The sequence below is a fragment of the Drosophila nasuta genome, chromosome X (assembly GCF_023558535.2).
Source record: "Drosophila nasuta strain 15112-1781.00 chromosome X, ASM2355853v1, whole genome shotgun sequence".
In the NCBI taxonomy this organism is placed as follows: domain Eukaryota; kingdom Metazoa; phylum Arthropoda; class Insecta; order Diptera; family Drosophilidae; genus Drosophila; species Drosophila nasuta.
Window position 1 is genome coordinate 21532178 of NC_083459.1, and position 15170 is coordinate 21547347.

The 15170-nt window shown below is 35.4% G+C and overlaps 1 protein-coding gene across 14 annotated transcripts in view; it reads left to right on the forward strand.

Moving 5' to 3' along the window:
• LOC132797332 (cAMP-specific 3',5'-cyclic phosphodiesterase) overlaps nt 1-15170 on the forward strand; it is a 237285-nt gene that overhangs the window by 201406 nt on the left and 20709 nt on the right. For 8 of the 14 annotated variants that reach the window (XM_060809028.1, XM_060809029.1, XM_060809032.1 and 5 more), the window contains one exon: nt 7653-7691. The exons of 4 other annotated variants lie outside the window; for them this stretch is intronic. In XM_060809028.1, coding sequence (XP_060665011.1) covers nt 7653-7691 — 39 coding nt within the window. Of the gene's footprint in view, nt 1-7652; nt 7692-13700; nt 13991-15170 lie in introns of those variants that run through there. 2 more of the 14 variants (XM_060809040.1, XM_060809041.1) reach the window with 2 other exon arrangements.

Sequence of the window (15170 nt, forward strand, 5' to 3'; positions counted from 1 at the left end):
GATATTTGCCACACCTTTGCCAGAGATGTGTGTGTGTATATGTGTGTGTATGGTATATTTCAAGGCACATTGCAGCATTAGGAGAGTTCTAGGTGACGCCTTTCGATCTGAAAACTCATGGCAACATCATCATTCGCATCATCATGATGCCTGAACTCCGCCCCGTTGATGGCATTCGTAGAATTCATTGCAAGCATTTTGCCACATTTAGCTGCCCCTTTTTTCGCCATAAATTCCTCTAGTCCGCAGTCCACAGTCGAAAGTCGAATGAGAGTGTCCAATGTCCAAGCATCCAGGGTTCCGGAATGCGAATGTGCGTGTGTGTGTGTCGGGTATGTGTGTGTGTTTGTGTGTAGTGTGGGTATGCGGTCTAACGTCAGCTGCTATGTTCTCTGGCCTGTAAGCAATCTGGGCAGAACTCTCTGACCATTGTTATGACAACGCTTAAAAGCAGACCGTCAGTCAGTCAGTTGGTTGGTCAGTCAAGGATGCGGCAACTTTTCGCAAAAATATGCAAAGCCATGCAAAAGCAAAAGCATTTTGACTTTTAGTCCCTGGCTGGGCGTTATTCGGACTTCAATTAGTTGCTGCAAAAGTTCTGTGTGTGTGTTGGCTGAGTTTTTTAGGCATACCACATATGTGAGTACGTTGCACATGCGAATGCGACACCAACTGGAGAACCCGAAAAGTGCTTTTTCGTTTGTTCGTTTGTTGTTTCGCTTTGCCGCTGTTTCTCATTCAAATCATAATGCATAAAGCGCAAAACAATAACAATAACTAACTGCAAACTACAAACTACAAAAATATCAAATAAAAAAAATACTATTCGTGTATATATATATGTACTATATACTATGTGATATATCAAAGCATCAGGTAGCAGCGAGATGTAGTTTTGTCGAGGGGCACAAATCTCGCCACCATATGGAATTGGGCGGGCATTTTGGTCACGCCCAGTGCCAACCTTGGGCATAGAAGCATTTTACAGCTATTTTTACATGACTTTTCGCTCCTCCTCCCCCCGCATCATCAGGCATCAGGCATCTCATCTATCGCGCACATCGACAAAGACTGTGCCTCAAAGGCGGCCCCACACCAAAAATATAGTACCACAGCAAAAATATCGCGCAAATCGTAGATGAAAAATTGCAAAAATATTTGGACCGCAAAACACTTAAAAACCCCAAATAAAAACAACAATAACAACGAACCAATTACCCAAACATACTTATCTATATTCAACCCAAGCGAAACCACAACAACAACAACTACAACAACAAAAGCGAAGAAAAACAACAAGTTGTATGTAGAAACAAAACAATTCACCGAAATGCTTCATACACTAGAGCTCAAATGTATTGGATTAGTTTGTGTGCTTGTTTTTTGGCTCTTTAGTAAACATAAATATCAAACGAAATGCAGATTTATAGCAATTATGCTGAGCAATTTGGCACCTCATATAAATATAGTTTCCTTTTCTTTAATTAGAAATAGAGATTTTAAATAGATGATGATAATTCTCTGACAATGTTAAACATCGAGTGCTTGACTAATTAAAATGTCTAACTTTGATAATAAGAAACAATAAAATTTGTTTAAATATTTAATACAGATTATTCACGATTAGGGCAACTATAATAATAATAAATAACAGAAATCTTAGCATTCATATTCTTATCCGTAACAATGAATATAAAATTGAATAGCATTGATTTATAGCATTTTTAACCCTATGTTTCATTTAATAGCCTTAAGCTTCAGAAATGGTTGATTTTGGTTGATTTGATCTTCAGTGTGACCATGAATTGTTTGTCAATTTCTTGAGTCATTTTTAGGTACACAAATGTTGACGAAAACGGTCACACTTAAATTTGTGAAGCTCTCATTATAACAATTTAAAAAAACGATTATAAAAAGTTAACTTTACACTATAAAAATAAAAATGTATTATTATTTTTTTATTGCAATAACGAATACAATTCCTTATTGCACTGAGATGAACCATAGCGACTATATACTTAAGTCTAAAATAAATAAAAACATGGAGTAATTTAAGTAGATTTTTGTAGATCGAAACTCGTATTGTATTGGAAGGATTTAAAATTTAATTTAACATTAAAAATAAAAATAAATAGCTAAAGCATTTTTTACATAATTCGAATAATTTATGATGAAGAAAATCTTTAAAAATTTTATACAAAAAGTTAACCTTCGTATAATAAGCGCTATTCGAGAAGATTAACGAAATTGTTGGGCTATTTAATTTATTTAATGTGTGATAAATATTGCATAATAGAGTCTCTCACTCTCTCAATATCGCTGTGTGGCAAATGCAAATAAAAGCCAAAAATGTCCTTGTGTGACAAACTGTTCTCTAAAGTTGGATGAGCTCAAGTTTAGTGGCCCATGGCACTGAGCACTGGGCAGAAAAAAAACAAAAAGATGAAGGAACAAAATGATTCGAAATGGGGAAAAAGGGAGAAAAGGAAACAGGGCAACTCGGTGCTATGTGCGACGACGACGACGACGATGACAACGACGGACTAGGAACATAAAAACGATTTAATTATACATAGTTGAAATAAATATTTTTGGTATTTTTGAGGCATTTTTTTGGCTCCCTTTTTGGCCATTTGGCAGCGACAGTGACGCAATTTGCATTCCTTTTTCCCTCTCGCTCTCTTTTTCGCTGTCCCTTTCGGTCTGTCGCCTGTTGTGCGAAAACTTTTTTGGGTCTCTGTTTTAAAGTTTGGCAGGCCTCTAGTCATTCCGTCCGTCCATCGCTCTGTCAGTCAGTCACCCAGTCAGTCAGCCAGCCAATGTTCTTATCCGTATTTGCTGCGGCGTTTGCTTTCAATCAACTTTCGAATATTTTGTCGGTGAGACATGCGAGAGAGTCTCTCTGCCACTCGGCCACTTTCAAACAATGTTGTTGATGAGCCTGTCAATTGCACACACACACACACCCTCACCCTCACACACACACACACACACACACACACTCACACTCACAAACTGTGCAAACCTGCAGTGAGAGAGAAGCTGGGCCAGCTTTTGGCTGTCATGACAACGAGCAAGTTGAGTGAAAATTTCATAAAGATTTCAACACTAATAACAAATAATTAGCTGACTGACTGCGGCTGGCAAATGTCAAGGCCAAAACACAACAACAACAACGAGATAAAATAAGTGCAATAACAATTCAATTGATTGCGTTAGTGACGTCTTTTAAGAACCGGCAAATAAATAGATTTCGAGACACGAAACAATCGGCCAAAATATTTCTATATATCTATCATATGCCACTAGACTTTGGCAGTTCAAGTTCGCCGCAACAATTATGCACAGCAAAATAGCTGAGCAAAATAGTTTTTGCGACAGTTCTATGAAAGCATCTATGAAAATAGCCCAAGAAAGATGCTTCGCAGAAGGCGACTCAATTGAAGAGGGATGCAAATAGCTGGGCTAAGACAGTAAAGGACGAAGGTTAAGAAAGTTTTGAAGGTTCGGCACATTTCATTTTTTAGCTCAAGGTTAAACTAATATATTAAAGAATTTGTTGTTAGTAATCCAATTATAAAACAAAAATAAAGGTTTATTTTTAGCTTATGTAAAAGTTTCCTGCAGAGCATCATAATAATATGGCGGGATTATCAGAAAGTAGAGAAAACACTTCCGAAAAATTCGAATATGTTCGAAAATTCAACTTATGATGAATACAATATAATAGAATAACAACATAATACAAAAAATATAGATCAAATAGAATATGGTCAAGAAAAAACATAATAAGAAAAGTCAGTCAATAATTTATTACAATTAAAAATTATATGCAATAATGAAACGTTAAATTTATATAACACATGATTTGTTATTAGTAAAAAAAAATTAATAAAATGATAGCAATCAATATTTAGTAAAGCTCAAGCAAACAAATATTAAAAATAGTCAACAATTTATTTGAAAACTAACTAAGATTGAAGTTATAAATCAATCTAAATGAAGAGAGGAATAATGATAAATAATACAACAAATATTATTATTCACAAAGCATTGATTAATTGAGTTCGTATTGTAACAAATGTATTATATAAGTTTCTTTAGCTTAATAATTTCACAAAGAAAACAAATTCATTTTGAAATAAAGCGCTTTTCCAAAATGAACTAAATTTTTTATGTGAAGCTTTCTGTTTCAAAAAAATATATCCAAATAATGAAGAAATGATAAATAATAAAATAAAGTGAAATAATAATGAATTTATGTTATTAAGGTGCATTAAAAGATTAATATTGTTAAACATTTTTTGAAGAGAACCACAAAGTACACTAAAAAGTGTAGAAAATATTTTCAATTCAATTAAGAGCGATTAAAAGTGAGTTGAAGATTGTGAAAAGGAAAGGAAAACGCAACTTGCGAAACAATATGAACGAACGACAAGAGATAAAAGTAACTCATCAAGTTGAAAAGCGACCAGAAACTAGTTAATAATATTATTTAAAAATTGTGCAAAGAATTAGCTGGAATAAAAGTCGCAAAAGGTTTTTGTCAAGCAGCAGCGCAGCGCGCTGTCAACTTAAATACGTTAATTAACTTTGATAAAAGTTGAAGAACTCTGCAAACCTCGTTTAAAACTCAGGAAAAGAAAACCAGAAAAAAGAACCGAGAAGAGAGAAGAGAGAATGAAGATGGAAACATAAAGTAACACAATTAGTTAGTTAGCAGGCAGTTTTGAAGGAGCTGCTTAAAGCTGATGCCAAGGATGAAGAAGCAATTGACAGGCAGGATCCATTAACGAGAGCTTTGTTTTTATGTGTGTGTGTGTGTTTTTTTTTGGTCTAAGAGTTAAGAGCCAGTGAAGCGTGTGTTGCAGGTGTCAGGTCGATTGTTGGACAACATGCAGCAACATGCATAGAAATGCCAATGAAATTTATCTGGCATGTAAATTGCCACTTGCATCGGCATCAATTTTAAAGCCAAAGTACATAACTTGCAACCACTTGTAAGTGTGTGTGTGTGTGTGTGTGTGTGCGGTTGGCATTTGCAAAAAAGTTTAAAATGCAACTCAGAGACAATGGCGATGATGTGAGTGTGTGCGTGTGTGCGTGTGTGTGTGTTTGTTTAAATGTCAACACTTCAACTTCGACTTTTGTGCAGCTGCTGCACATCGCTGTTGTTATTCTCGTTGCTGTTGTTGTAGCTGTGACGTGCACGACACAATGACGTCACAAGAGCGAGGCAACGAGTCGAGAGTTGAGTCGAGAGTCGAGTCGAGTCGCTTATCTATCAATTGCCCGGGGGTCATTGCCGTTGGTTCGCCATTGTCTGCGTCAGCAGAGCGAGAGCCAACTTATATCCAAGTGACCTCCGCTAATCCCCAGCTCACTGCACACACACACGCACACACACACAGAGTCACACACACCTCAACGCCACTTAACTTTCGCACGTGATGTCTCAATTAAGCTACTCGAGTCCCATTTGTCTCGCTTACTCGCCTTTCATTGCATACCTTAGGGCGTCACACACACACACACACACACACACTCACGCACACACATACATACAGCTGTGATCTTTGAAATAGCAGTGCAGACGACCTACACATTTAAAGTTGAAAAATACTATTATAAACACAACTTCGAGACAAAATTTTTTTATAACAGCTTAATATATTTAATTTGCGATAATTAATCATATTTTTCATTTTGGATAATTCAATATTTTTCCGAATGTGGATATTAACATTTGAAAATGTCCGTATTATGAAGAACATTGAAATAGCAGTGAAAAAAACAAAAATGTAATAAATTTCAAAAAATCTTATAAATAATTTAATCCTTCTAAATTTCGAGTTGAATACGACCTTATAATTTGTTGTGTAGCCTTTATTGGCTATTAGAGCCTCACAGCTACGTGGCATGGAGTCCACCACGTCCTCGAAACGCTTGCAGGGATTCTGGCCCTATACCTCCTGTACAACTTGTCAAAGGTGTGGCTTAGATGTCGGGGATTTCTTGGCAACATAATGCTTGAAGTCCTCCATCAGTTTCCAATCGGATTTAAATCCGGGAACTGTGCTGACATGGCATTACATCAGTTTTTTTCATGACCAAACCACTCCGTGACCAGTTGGCCGTTGTGTTTAGGTTTCGTGGCTCTGCTGAAAAGTCCATATTGAAGGGGCATTTCATCCTGAGAATACTTCAGCATGATGTTTCTTAATATATTTTCAAAGATTTCTTGGTCTATGATCTCATCGATCATATTTATAGGTCCCACACCACTGTATGAGAAACATGCCCATATCGTGATTTTAAGACCACCATGTTTAGCGGTCTTAAGGGTATGGTTTAGGTCATTTTAGGTGTTTGGTGGTCAACGGACATATTGTCTTGAACTTTTCTAATAATTAACACCAGTTTAGACACATTTGTCCAAAGGATATTACGCCATTTGGAAAATGGCCAGTTCAAGTGGCGCTTGGCAAACTCCCACCTCGCTTTGAGATGTCTATAACCAAGTAATTGCACCTTTTCTGGACTTCGGGTATTCAAATTTGTATCCACCAGTCTTCGGCCAATAGCCACTTCACTAGTTCTCCAACTCAGCCCTGCTTTAATATCCCTACAGGATGCAAAAGGATTAGTTTAGCTGAAGAGCACTATGCATCGGTCCTCTAAAATTGTGTTTTTTTTGTATCGCACTACGGTTTTCAGGCTTTGATTTATAATTTATGTCATTAAAAACCATTTTGGTAAAACATTTTAGGCAACACAGAACTTTTTTATACAATTTTGCTCCTTCCTAATCTCAAGAAAGGACCTCCTCTCTACATTGGACCAGTTAGGTCCTTTACACACTAAAATTAAATTTTTTTTTTATAGTTATAGTGTATTGTCGTATAAACTACAATAATAAACCAAATTAAACTCACTTTTCATAAAATTAAAAACAATTTCGGCTTTTTTAGTGGAAGAAAAGAAAAAACTGCTATTCTAATGTTCAGCCCAAAAGTGGTGCACTTGGGTAAAAATATCAAAATTTCAGAAAAACTGATCAAATCTAACGGGATTTTTGCTGTTTTCTTATCTTTATGCTTCATTTTACAAAAACAATGTGCTAGCGATCAACTAACAAAAAGGAATAACCAAAAAAAACGGTTACATAGTCTTTTCTCTGTCGCACTGCTATTTCAAAGATCACAGCTGTATGTCTACATGGCATTTTTCTGTTGACTTTTTATTTGCATTTTTTTTGTTTTGTTTCCTTTTTTTCGCTACACAATAAAATAAGCGTCAATTATTTATGCAAAAAAAGAACAAAAACGAATCGAAATTTTGTTGTGTTTTTTTTTTTTTGTTTGCTTATATTTTGTTGTTCTTGTGTTGTCTTTGTTTATGTACATCTCTATCTATATATCTATCTCTCTCTATATATCTATATATTTATTGTTGTTTGTTGCAACTCAAATACGAAATACAATAATTCTGCTCTGTACTCTTGTTTTACCACAAAAAAAAGAAAAAGAAAAATAAGGAACCAACCTCTACTACTATATTTACTTACTTAAAACTTACTTTTAGCCTACTTCTACTTTATGATCGTTATTTGTATACTATTATCGTTGTTGATTATTGTAACCCTTTTGCAGGTTTAAAGAACAGGAGGCCTCTATACTCATTGACAGATCGTACGTATGCCCAAGTTCTTTCTCTCTCTCTCTCTCTCTCTCTCTCTATCTATCTCTCTATCTCACTCACTATCTTTTTGCACTTTATCTGTGTCTTCTCTTTGCTTGCTCAAATGTTATGTTATTATGTGTATTGCTTGCCTGCTTTTTGTGTCTTTTTGTCTCGCTTTAGTTTCATTTTGAATCCTTTTGCATGCTCTCCATAAAAAAAAATATGTATTTTTTGGCAAAGAATTAATAATAACTTGACGCTATTTTATCAATCGTTTTTTTTTTTTATATTTTCATCATCAGATTTTTCAGTCTTTTTTAGTTCTCCTCTCTCACATTTCACTTGATTAGTTAGTTGTTTAATTGATTTAGCACTGCCCAAGTCTCAAAATATCTAATGCTTAAGTATATAACGTTTAAATATATTTCTAAGACTCATTCAATAATTTTGCTTACTACTGTTTCTTTAATGATAAAGTAGCTAGTTGTTTATGAACACATTTTGTAGGTGTGCATTCTAAAGGTTAAAAATATTTATGTATGCGTGGGATATTCCGCGTATTTTTGTATTTTTACTATCTCAACTCTCAACTCATTGAGTAATTCCTCAAGATTAGCTTCTCGTATCTGTCGTGTCTGTTGTGGCTGGCTGGCTGGCTGGTAGGGCTATAAAAGTACCCAATTTGACAACCACATGAGAGTGTACTATAAAACAACAACAACAATAACACAAAAAATAAGAAAATACGTGAGTCATGTCACGTTGGCTTATTTTATTGTTGTTGTTGCTGCTGCGACGTCTGCGATGGCTGCGGCTGCTGTTGATTCTTGATTTTTGAGAGACTGGGGAAAAAACTCACATGATATATTCCGCGTGTCACTCAATTCACCGAATTTATCCCCAGTCATCATTGTCGTCGTCGTCGCAATTAATGCGAGGTGTGTGTGTGTGAGCAGCGGGGGAACGGGAAAAAGGGAAAGGCAGCTGAATGAAAGCTGCCAAAGATGTGAAATCAACAGCATATAATAAACAATAATAACAACCACAACAAGACCAAGAAGAAGGCGCATTATTGGCCACGTTGGCGCGACAGCGCAGCTAATTTAAATATGAAAAACATTTCCTATTTCCTGTAGCCGCAGCAGCAGCAGCAGCAGCAAGAAACGAAAACAAAAACAAGAAAAACACAAAAAATAAAAAAAAAAACCCAACATGAAATTCGGTCAGTCGAAAAGTTGTTGAGGGCTTGGGTTTTTCGGGGTCTTCGGCACTGACCGAACCAATGTCGTTGGCAAAATTCAATCACAAGCTAAAAGCCAACCACACACACACACCCACACACACACAAACCCCGGCCAACGTCTCGTATACGTTTTTGCCGCCTGCTACTGCTCATTTCGCCGTAGGTTGTCCCTTTTTATGCACAGTTTTTGCCCAGTTTTGCCACATGCAGCGACACGCTGGCGTATACGTAACGTATGTACATACGTAGCGTTGAGCATATGAAGCACACACACACACACACACACATGCATGCATATTATTCATACGCAGCGTGACATCGAAAAAGTCAAACCAAATGAAATACGTTCTTTTCGCGCATTAAATTTGCCGCCTCAATTGCCGTTGTCGTTGCCAAACGAACAAAATCCGCCCAATGCAAATCACACCCAACTATACACGAGCATCTCTCTAAGTGTGTGTGTGTGTGTGTGCGTGTGGGTTTTTTTTTAGTTCTCATCTCTTGTGCGCTTTTAATAAAAATGCATTTCACAGAAATTTGACATGCAGGCAAAATGCAAAATCGAAATGAACTCATCCTCCACCTCTTCTTCGCTCGCTCAGAAAAAAAATATATTTTAATTTCCATTTCGAGCATTTTCAACAAAGAATGGAATGGCATTGCCTTAAAGTTTTGCGAGGATTTGTGTGTGCCGAGAGCTGTTGCCTCATAAAATAATTGAAATGTCGTTCAACTATTTCCATTTCAAGCTATCGTATCTCTGCTCTAATAATGATTCATAATTCCAGTTAAATCTGCAAAGATGGCAAATTTAACTTCTCTCTAAATGTTGCAAATTCTTTTTCACATTGTAGGCATTAAAGTTATTTTCCCAAGTATTTCACTTTGCATTAGTTTAAAAGCGGGTGATTATTTTATTCCTATTTGCTTAGGAAGTCATAAAACAGCAAATTGACTATGCCATTGTAAATATTTTACTAGCATTGAAAAGCAACAAAAACTGCATAATTTATTATAATGCGAATGCCTGAAAACAAGTAAAAAAGCATCAGTCGAGTGTGCTCGAGTGAGAGTTACCCGCTACTCACTTTTAAGAAGAGCAAAACAGTGTATTATTCTTAAAATATACCAAACTATTATACCGTAAAAAATACAAAAATATACCGAATGTTATATTTGGTATATTGGTATAGTACTTCATTCAAAAAATATACCAGGAAAGTAATGCAGTATTATTCTTAAAATATACCGCATCAACATAAAGCAAAAATACTAAAATGTACGTAAGAATATATTTGGTATATTGATACATATATACTACATTCAAAATATACTAGCTAAGCAATGCAGTATTATTCTTATAATATACCACAAATATACTAAAGTGTACCAAAGGCTATATTTGGTATATTGATATAGTACAACATTCGAAATATACTAGCTAAGCAATGCAGCATTATTACACACAAATATACCACAAATATACCAAAATGATATATTTGGTATATTGGTATAATGCTACATTCAAAATATACTAGCTAAGTAATGCAGTATTATTCTTGAAATATACCACAAATATACTAAAATGTACCAAATGATATATTTAGTATATTGATACAAATATACTAAAATGTACCAAAGGATATAATTGGTATATTGATATAGTACAACATTCAAAATATACCATAACTCTGTCTGTTATAGTCTCTGCAGATTCGGCTATATAGTGTTAGGTGTTGTCGCTAATCAAGAATATATATACTTTATATATATTAAAGGCACAAAGTACCCAGGAAGGGTATAAAAAAGATGGCTGAAATGATGTATTATAATGACGCAATTAATTATGTTTCGACAGCAGGAAGAGACGAGAGCGCTAGATTTCATTCATGGATCGACATCGACATTTATGTTTTGAATACAATTTGCAAATGTTTATGAACAATTTCGTCAGCCGACACTCACATTCAGATTATTCTCGACACTCGAGTCAGTTGAACGTCAGTCACGAGATTTGAAATGTGTGTGTGAGTGTGTAAGTGTAGTAGTTTTGGCTCATTGAACCACCGACCGACCGACTGACTGGCTGACTAAATTTTGTTTATCGAATGCAGCGCCGCTTGTCATTCAAGTTTTGGTTAAGTGACGCTCGCAGCGTCCAATGATTATCGTAATCAGGCTGCGGCAGCAACGCAATCGCAATCAAAATCGAAATTGAAATGGAAATCGGCATCTAAATCTCTTACAGGCGGCAACACGCTGCGTATGAGTAATGTGCTCGCTGTGTGGCTTAAGTGGCATAGGCATAAGAACCATAACAAGGGGTCACACAAGTGGGTTAGCTAAATTAAAAATTTGCTCGAAGATTATTATTAGAATTACGTGTGCGCTCATTTACGAGAGCGCAAGCGAAAGAGTGAGAGAGAGATACAACTTATTAAAAATAATCGGCAGTACTTAAAATACAAATATGCATATTTACATTCATCTCTCTTGCTCTCTTTCGCTTTCTGCGTTGTTTACTTATGTAATGAGCGTTCATCACAGCCAAAACAACAACAAAATGTTAGAGATCGCTTGAAGGCAGCCAAATGGCAATTTGAGTAGAGAATTTATTAAACATTAGCGTAGGTAAGTGCGCTAAAATAAAACAGAAAAAACTACTACAGCAGCAGCCGAGCAACAGAGCAAGCAACACATAGAGAGGAAGGGAGAATAAAAGAGGGAGTGGCAAAATGAAATTAATTTTGCGTGTGCCAAATTGAAAGGTAGTTGAAAAAGAAAGAGACAGAGACAGAGATAGCAATAGCGATAACGATAGATAGAGAGACAAACATCATCAGGTGTGGGGGAAAGAAAGCAAGAATTAAACGAAACGAAAATTTTCTACTCTGACTGCAGATAAAGATGATGATGTTTGTTGTTGCTGATGGTTTTCTTGTCGTTGCTAATGATGTGCATCATCATCATCATCATCATAATGATAATGCCGTTTGGCTGTTATTATAACTGGCAAGGACGCCCCCAACTTGCTGCCTTGCCGGACATTGGGAGCTTCTAACTGTGTAATACAGGGTGTTTTTTTTGCGCTTCGTTTCACATTTCGAGCTACTTTTCAAAAATATATCTTCTAAATAGATTTTAAGCTAAATCATAAGATTAATTGTACTGATAGTTTCAAAAGATTTCAAGTTAAAAGATACGGAAACTGATATTTTCAAAATATTTCGAGCTAAATCATAAGGAAATTTGGAAACTGATATTTTCAACAGATTTCAAGCGAAATAATAAGGATATTTTAAAAAAGATTTTAAATTAAATCGTACGTTAATTTGTGGACTAATATTTTAAAAAGATTTCAAGCTTAATCATTTCATTCTAAATTTCTAATTTCTTTTTAAGCAAATATCGTTTGAATGGATTTCAAGCTAAATCATTTTTTAACTGATATTTTGCCAAGATTTCCAGCTAAATTATAAATCAGTTTAAGCATCGTAATGCCATTTATTCGCATTGGATAACTAACTACATATATAAATTATTTACAACTGCAAACTTAAGTATTTGTTCCACATTTCTAGCTACTTTTTGATGGTTTATTTTTTAAAGATTTTTATACTCATATTTATATAATATAAAAGATTTCAATCTAAATCATAAGGAATGTTTTAAGCTGATATTTTCAAATGCTTTCAAGCTAAATACCTCTAATGCTCATTCCACATTTCTAGCTTCGTTTTAAACTGTTATCTTTTGAAGAGAAATTCGTAAGGAAATTTTTAAACTTATTTTTTCAAAAAAAACTGATTTAGTTTAGTATTCGTTCTTCATTTCCAGCGACTTCACGATTTCAAGCTAAATTATAAATGAGTTTAAGCATCGTAACTTTAAATTTATAAATTATTTGAAACATGTGATGACTGAAAATCACTTGAGTTTACAAAAAACAGAAGAGTTAGTTCACAAAAAAAAAGCTGTAAACAAATACTCAATCAATTCGTTGCTTTAGCGAATTTTTTAACTAAAGCAATAAAGCTGTCGAATAGAGCGTTTGTGTTTGTTGTGTTTTAACTACATTGATTAATGGAATGTGTGTCAATGCGACACCCTGTATAATTCAATAATTGAGCAAATGTTGTACATGCTGTGTCAGTTTGTCGTCTACGTTGATGTTGTTGTTGTTGTTCAAGATGAAAAGCAAGCAAAAATCTTACGCGCGCGCAAAAAAGAAGCGAACACAAAAATGCCCAAGCACAAATGATGAAAATGAAATGACACACACACACAGAAAGCAAGGCAGCTAGATACACACACACACGCTGAGAAATTTAATGTTATTTATTTATATTTTTTTTTTAAGTTGAATATAATTTGTTTCTTACGTTACGTTGCTCAGCTGATGGCTGCCTTCGCTTGGCGCAGCTCTGGCAGCTGCTGCTGACTGCGCTGTCAACGTCGACGTCGTCGTCGTCTACTATAATTTTTCTTTTTTTTTCTCGGTGTGTGTGTGTGTGTGTGTGTGTGTGTTCGTTCTTCTCATTTCTCTGAGCGTGTGAGTTTGTGTTTTGAGTTTTGTGTATTTTCGCTGGCCACGCCGCGGGACGCGCTTCTCATTCTCGGCCAGCGCGCATTCGTGGAAAATTCAAATTGAAAAAGGCGTTTTGTCGTTGTCGCGATTTTGCGTGTGTTGTTGTCATCTCATTTCAAAAAATTTTCTATCTGCAAGCCACAGTTTTTTCGTTGTTTCGTAGTTCAATCGAATTCTTACAAAATACAATTGAAAACCCGAATTGAAAAAGGAAAAAACGAATTGAAATCCCAAATATTGGGTCTTTATTTATTTTATAATTTATTTATTTCTTATTTGTTTGTTTGTGTGTGCGTGTGTCTGTGTGTGTGTTTATGCATTTGCGGCACAATGTTGAACAAGAATTCAGCCTCGTCGCAGTCGCTGCCGCGTGTGCACAGCTTCTTCAATATGATACCATCGATAATGCAGGACGATCTGGCCGTAACCATATTGGCCGATCGCGATAATATGTTCTCCATCAAATCGCAGCGCAGGTAAAGTTGCACAAGCATAACCATTTATGGACAGGCAATAAAGTTGTGTATATATCGAAAATATTAAAGGCCTACTATATTGTATACTATATTTAACTATATTGCCGATATATGTACATATATACATAGATATTCATAGTTTCTTGTATCTAGTATATTTTTCAATTTAATGACAGAATGAACGGAAAAAAACAATTTTTTTCACTTTCGCATTTCTCTCGATGGCTATTTGCATATTTCTATTAATTATGATCCATGTTTGTGTACCAATATATTTCAAAAGATACACACACACACACACACACATGGATAGATACAAATGTATCTAAGCAAATATGTCGCTTGTGCGTTGCTTAAATGAATATTTGCTTTAGTTTAATTAGTCAAAGGAAAAAGCCCAAATTGCTTTAAATATTTATTACATTTTCTTTGCTGGCCACAACTAATTGAATATGTTATTTACTATTTCTGTTTGCGTTTGCATTCGATTGTGATTGTGATTGCGATTTCGATTGCATTAAATTCAACTTCAACTTCAAGTGCAGTTTATTCACATTTTATAGCAACTAAATACAGCTTGCGATGAGTCATACACATGTTGTTTTTGTTTTTGTTTGTTGTTGACTATGCTGTGAAATGCGTCGCAGCATTCATAATCGAAGAAATAAAATAGAACAGGAGAAAAACATAGAGAATAGAAATGAAATGGAATGAAATAAAATGACAAATCAGCAGCAGCAACAGCAAACACAAATTTTCGTCTGGGGGTGCGGCTGTCGCTGGCGGTGTAAAAAGAGGTGGTGGCTGCTGTTGCTGCTGCTGCTGTTGCAGTTGCTGTCCCGCATGTTGTTATTATTATTTATGCTGTTGTTTATGGCTGGCACTTTAGATGCCTTTGGATAGACAAATGGTTCAGATGGATTCTTCAATTGTTGCGACACACAGATACACACACACACGCATACGCATGGCTGTGTGTGTGCAAACGCGAGACGTGCCAAAAATCAGGCAAACATACCGCAAAAAAACAATATCAACAACAACAATAATAATATTTCTGTTCTGTCTTTAAATGAGTTGGCAACATTCGCAAAACTCTCTGCAATAAACGCTTAAATCGCTTAAATAGCAAACAGCAAATTTGCATTGCTGCAAACAACAACAACAACAACAACAATTT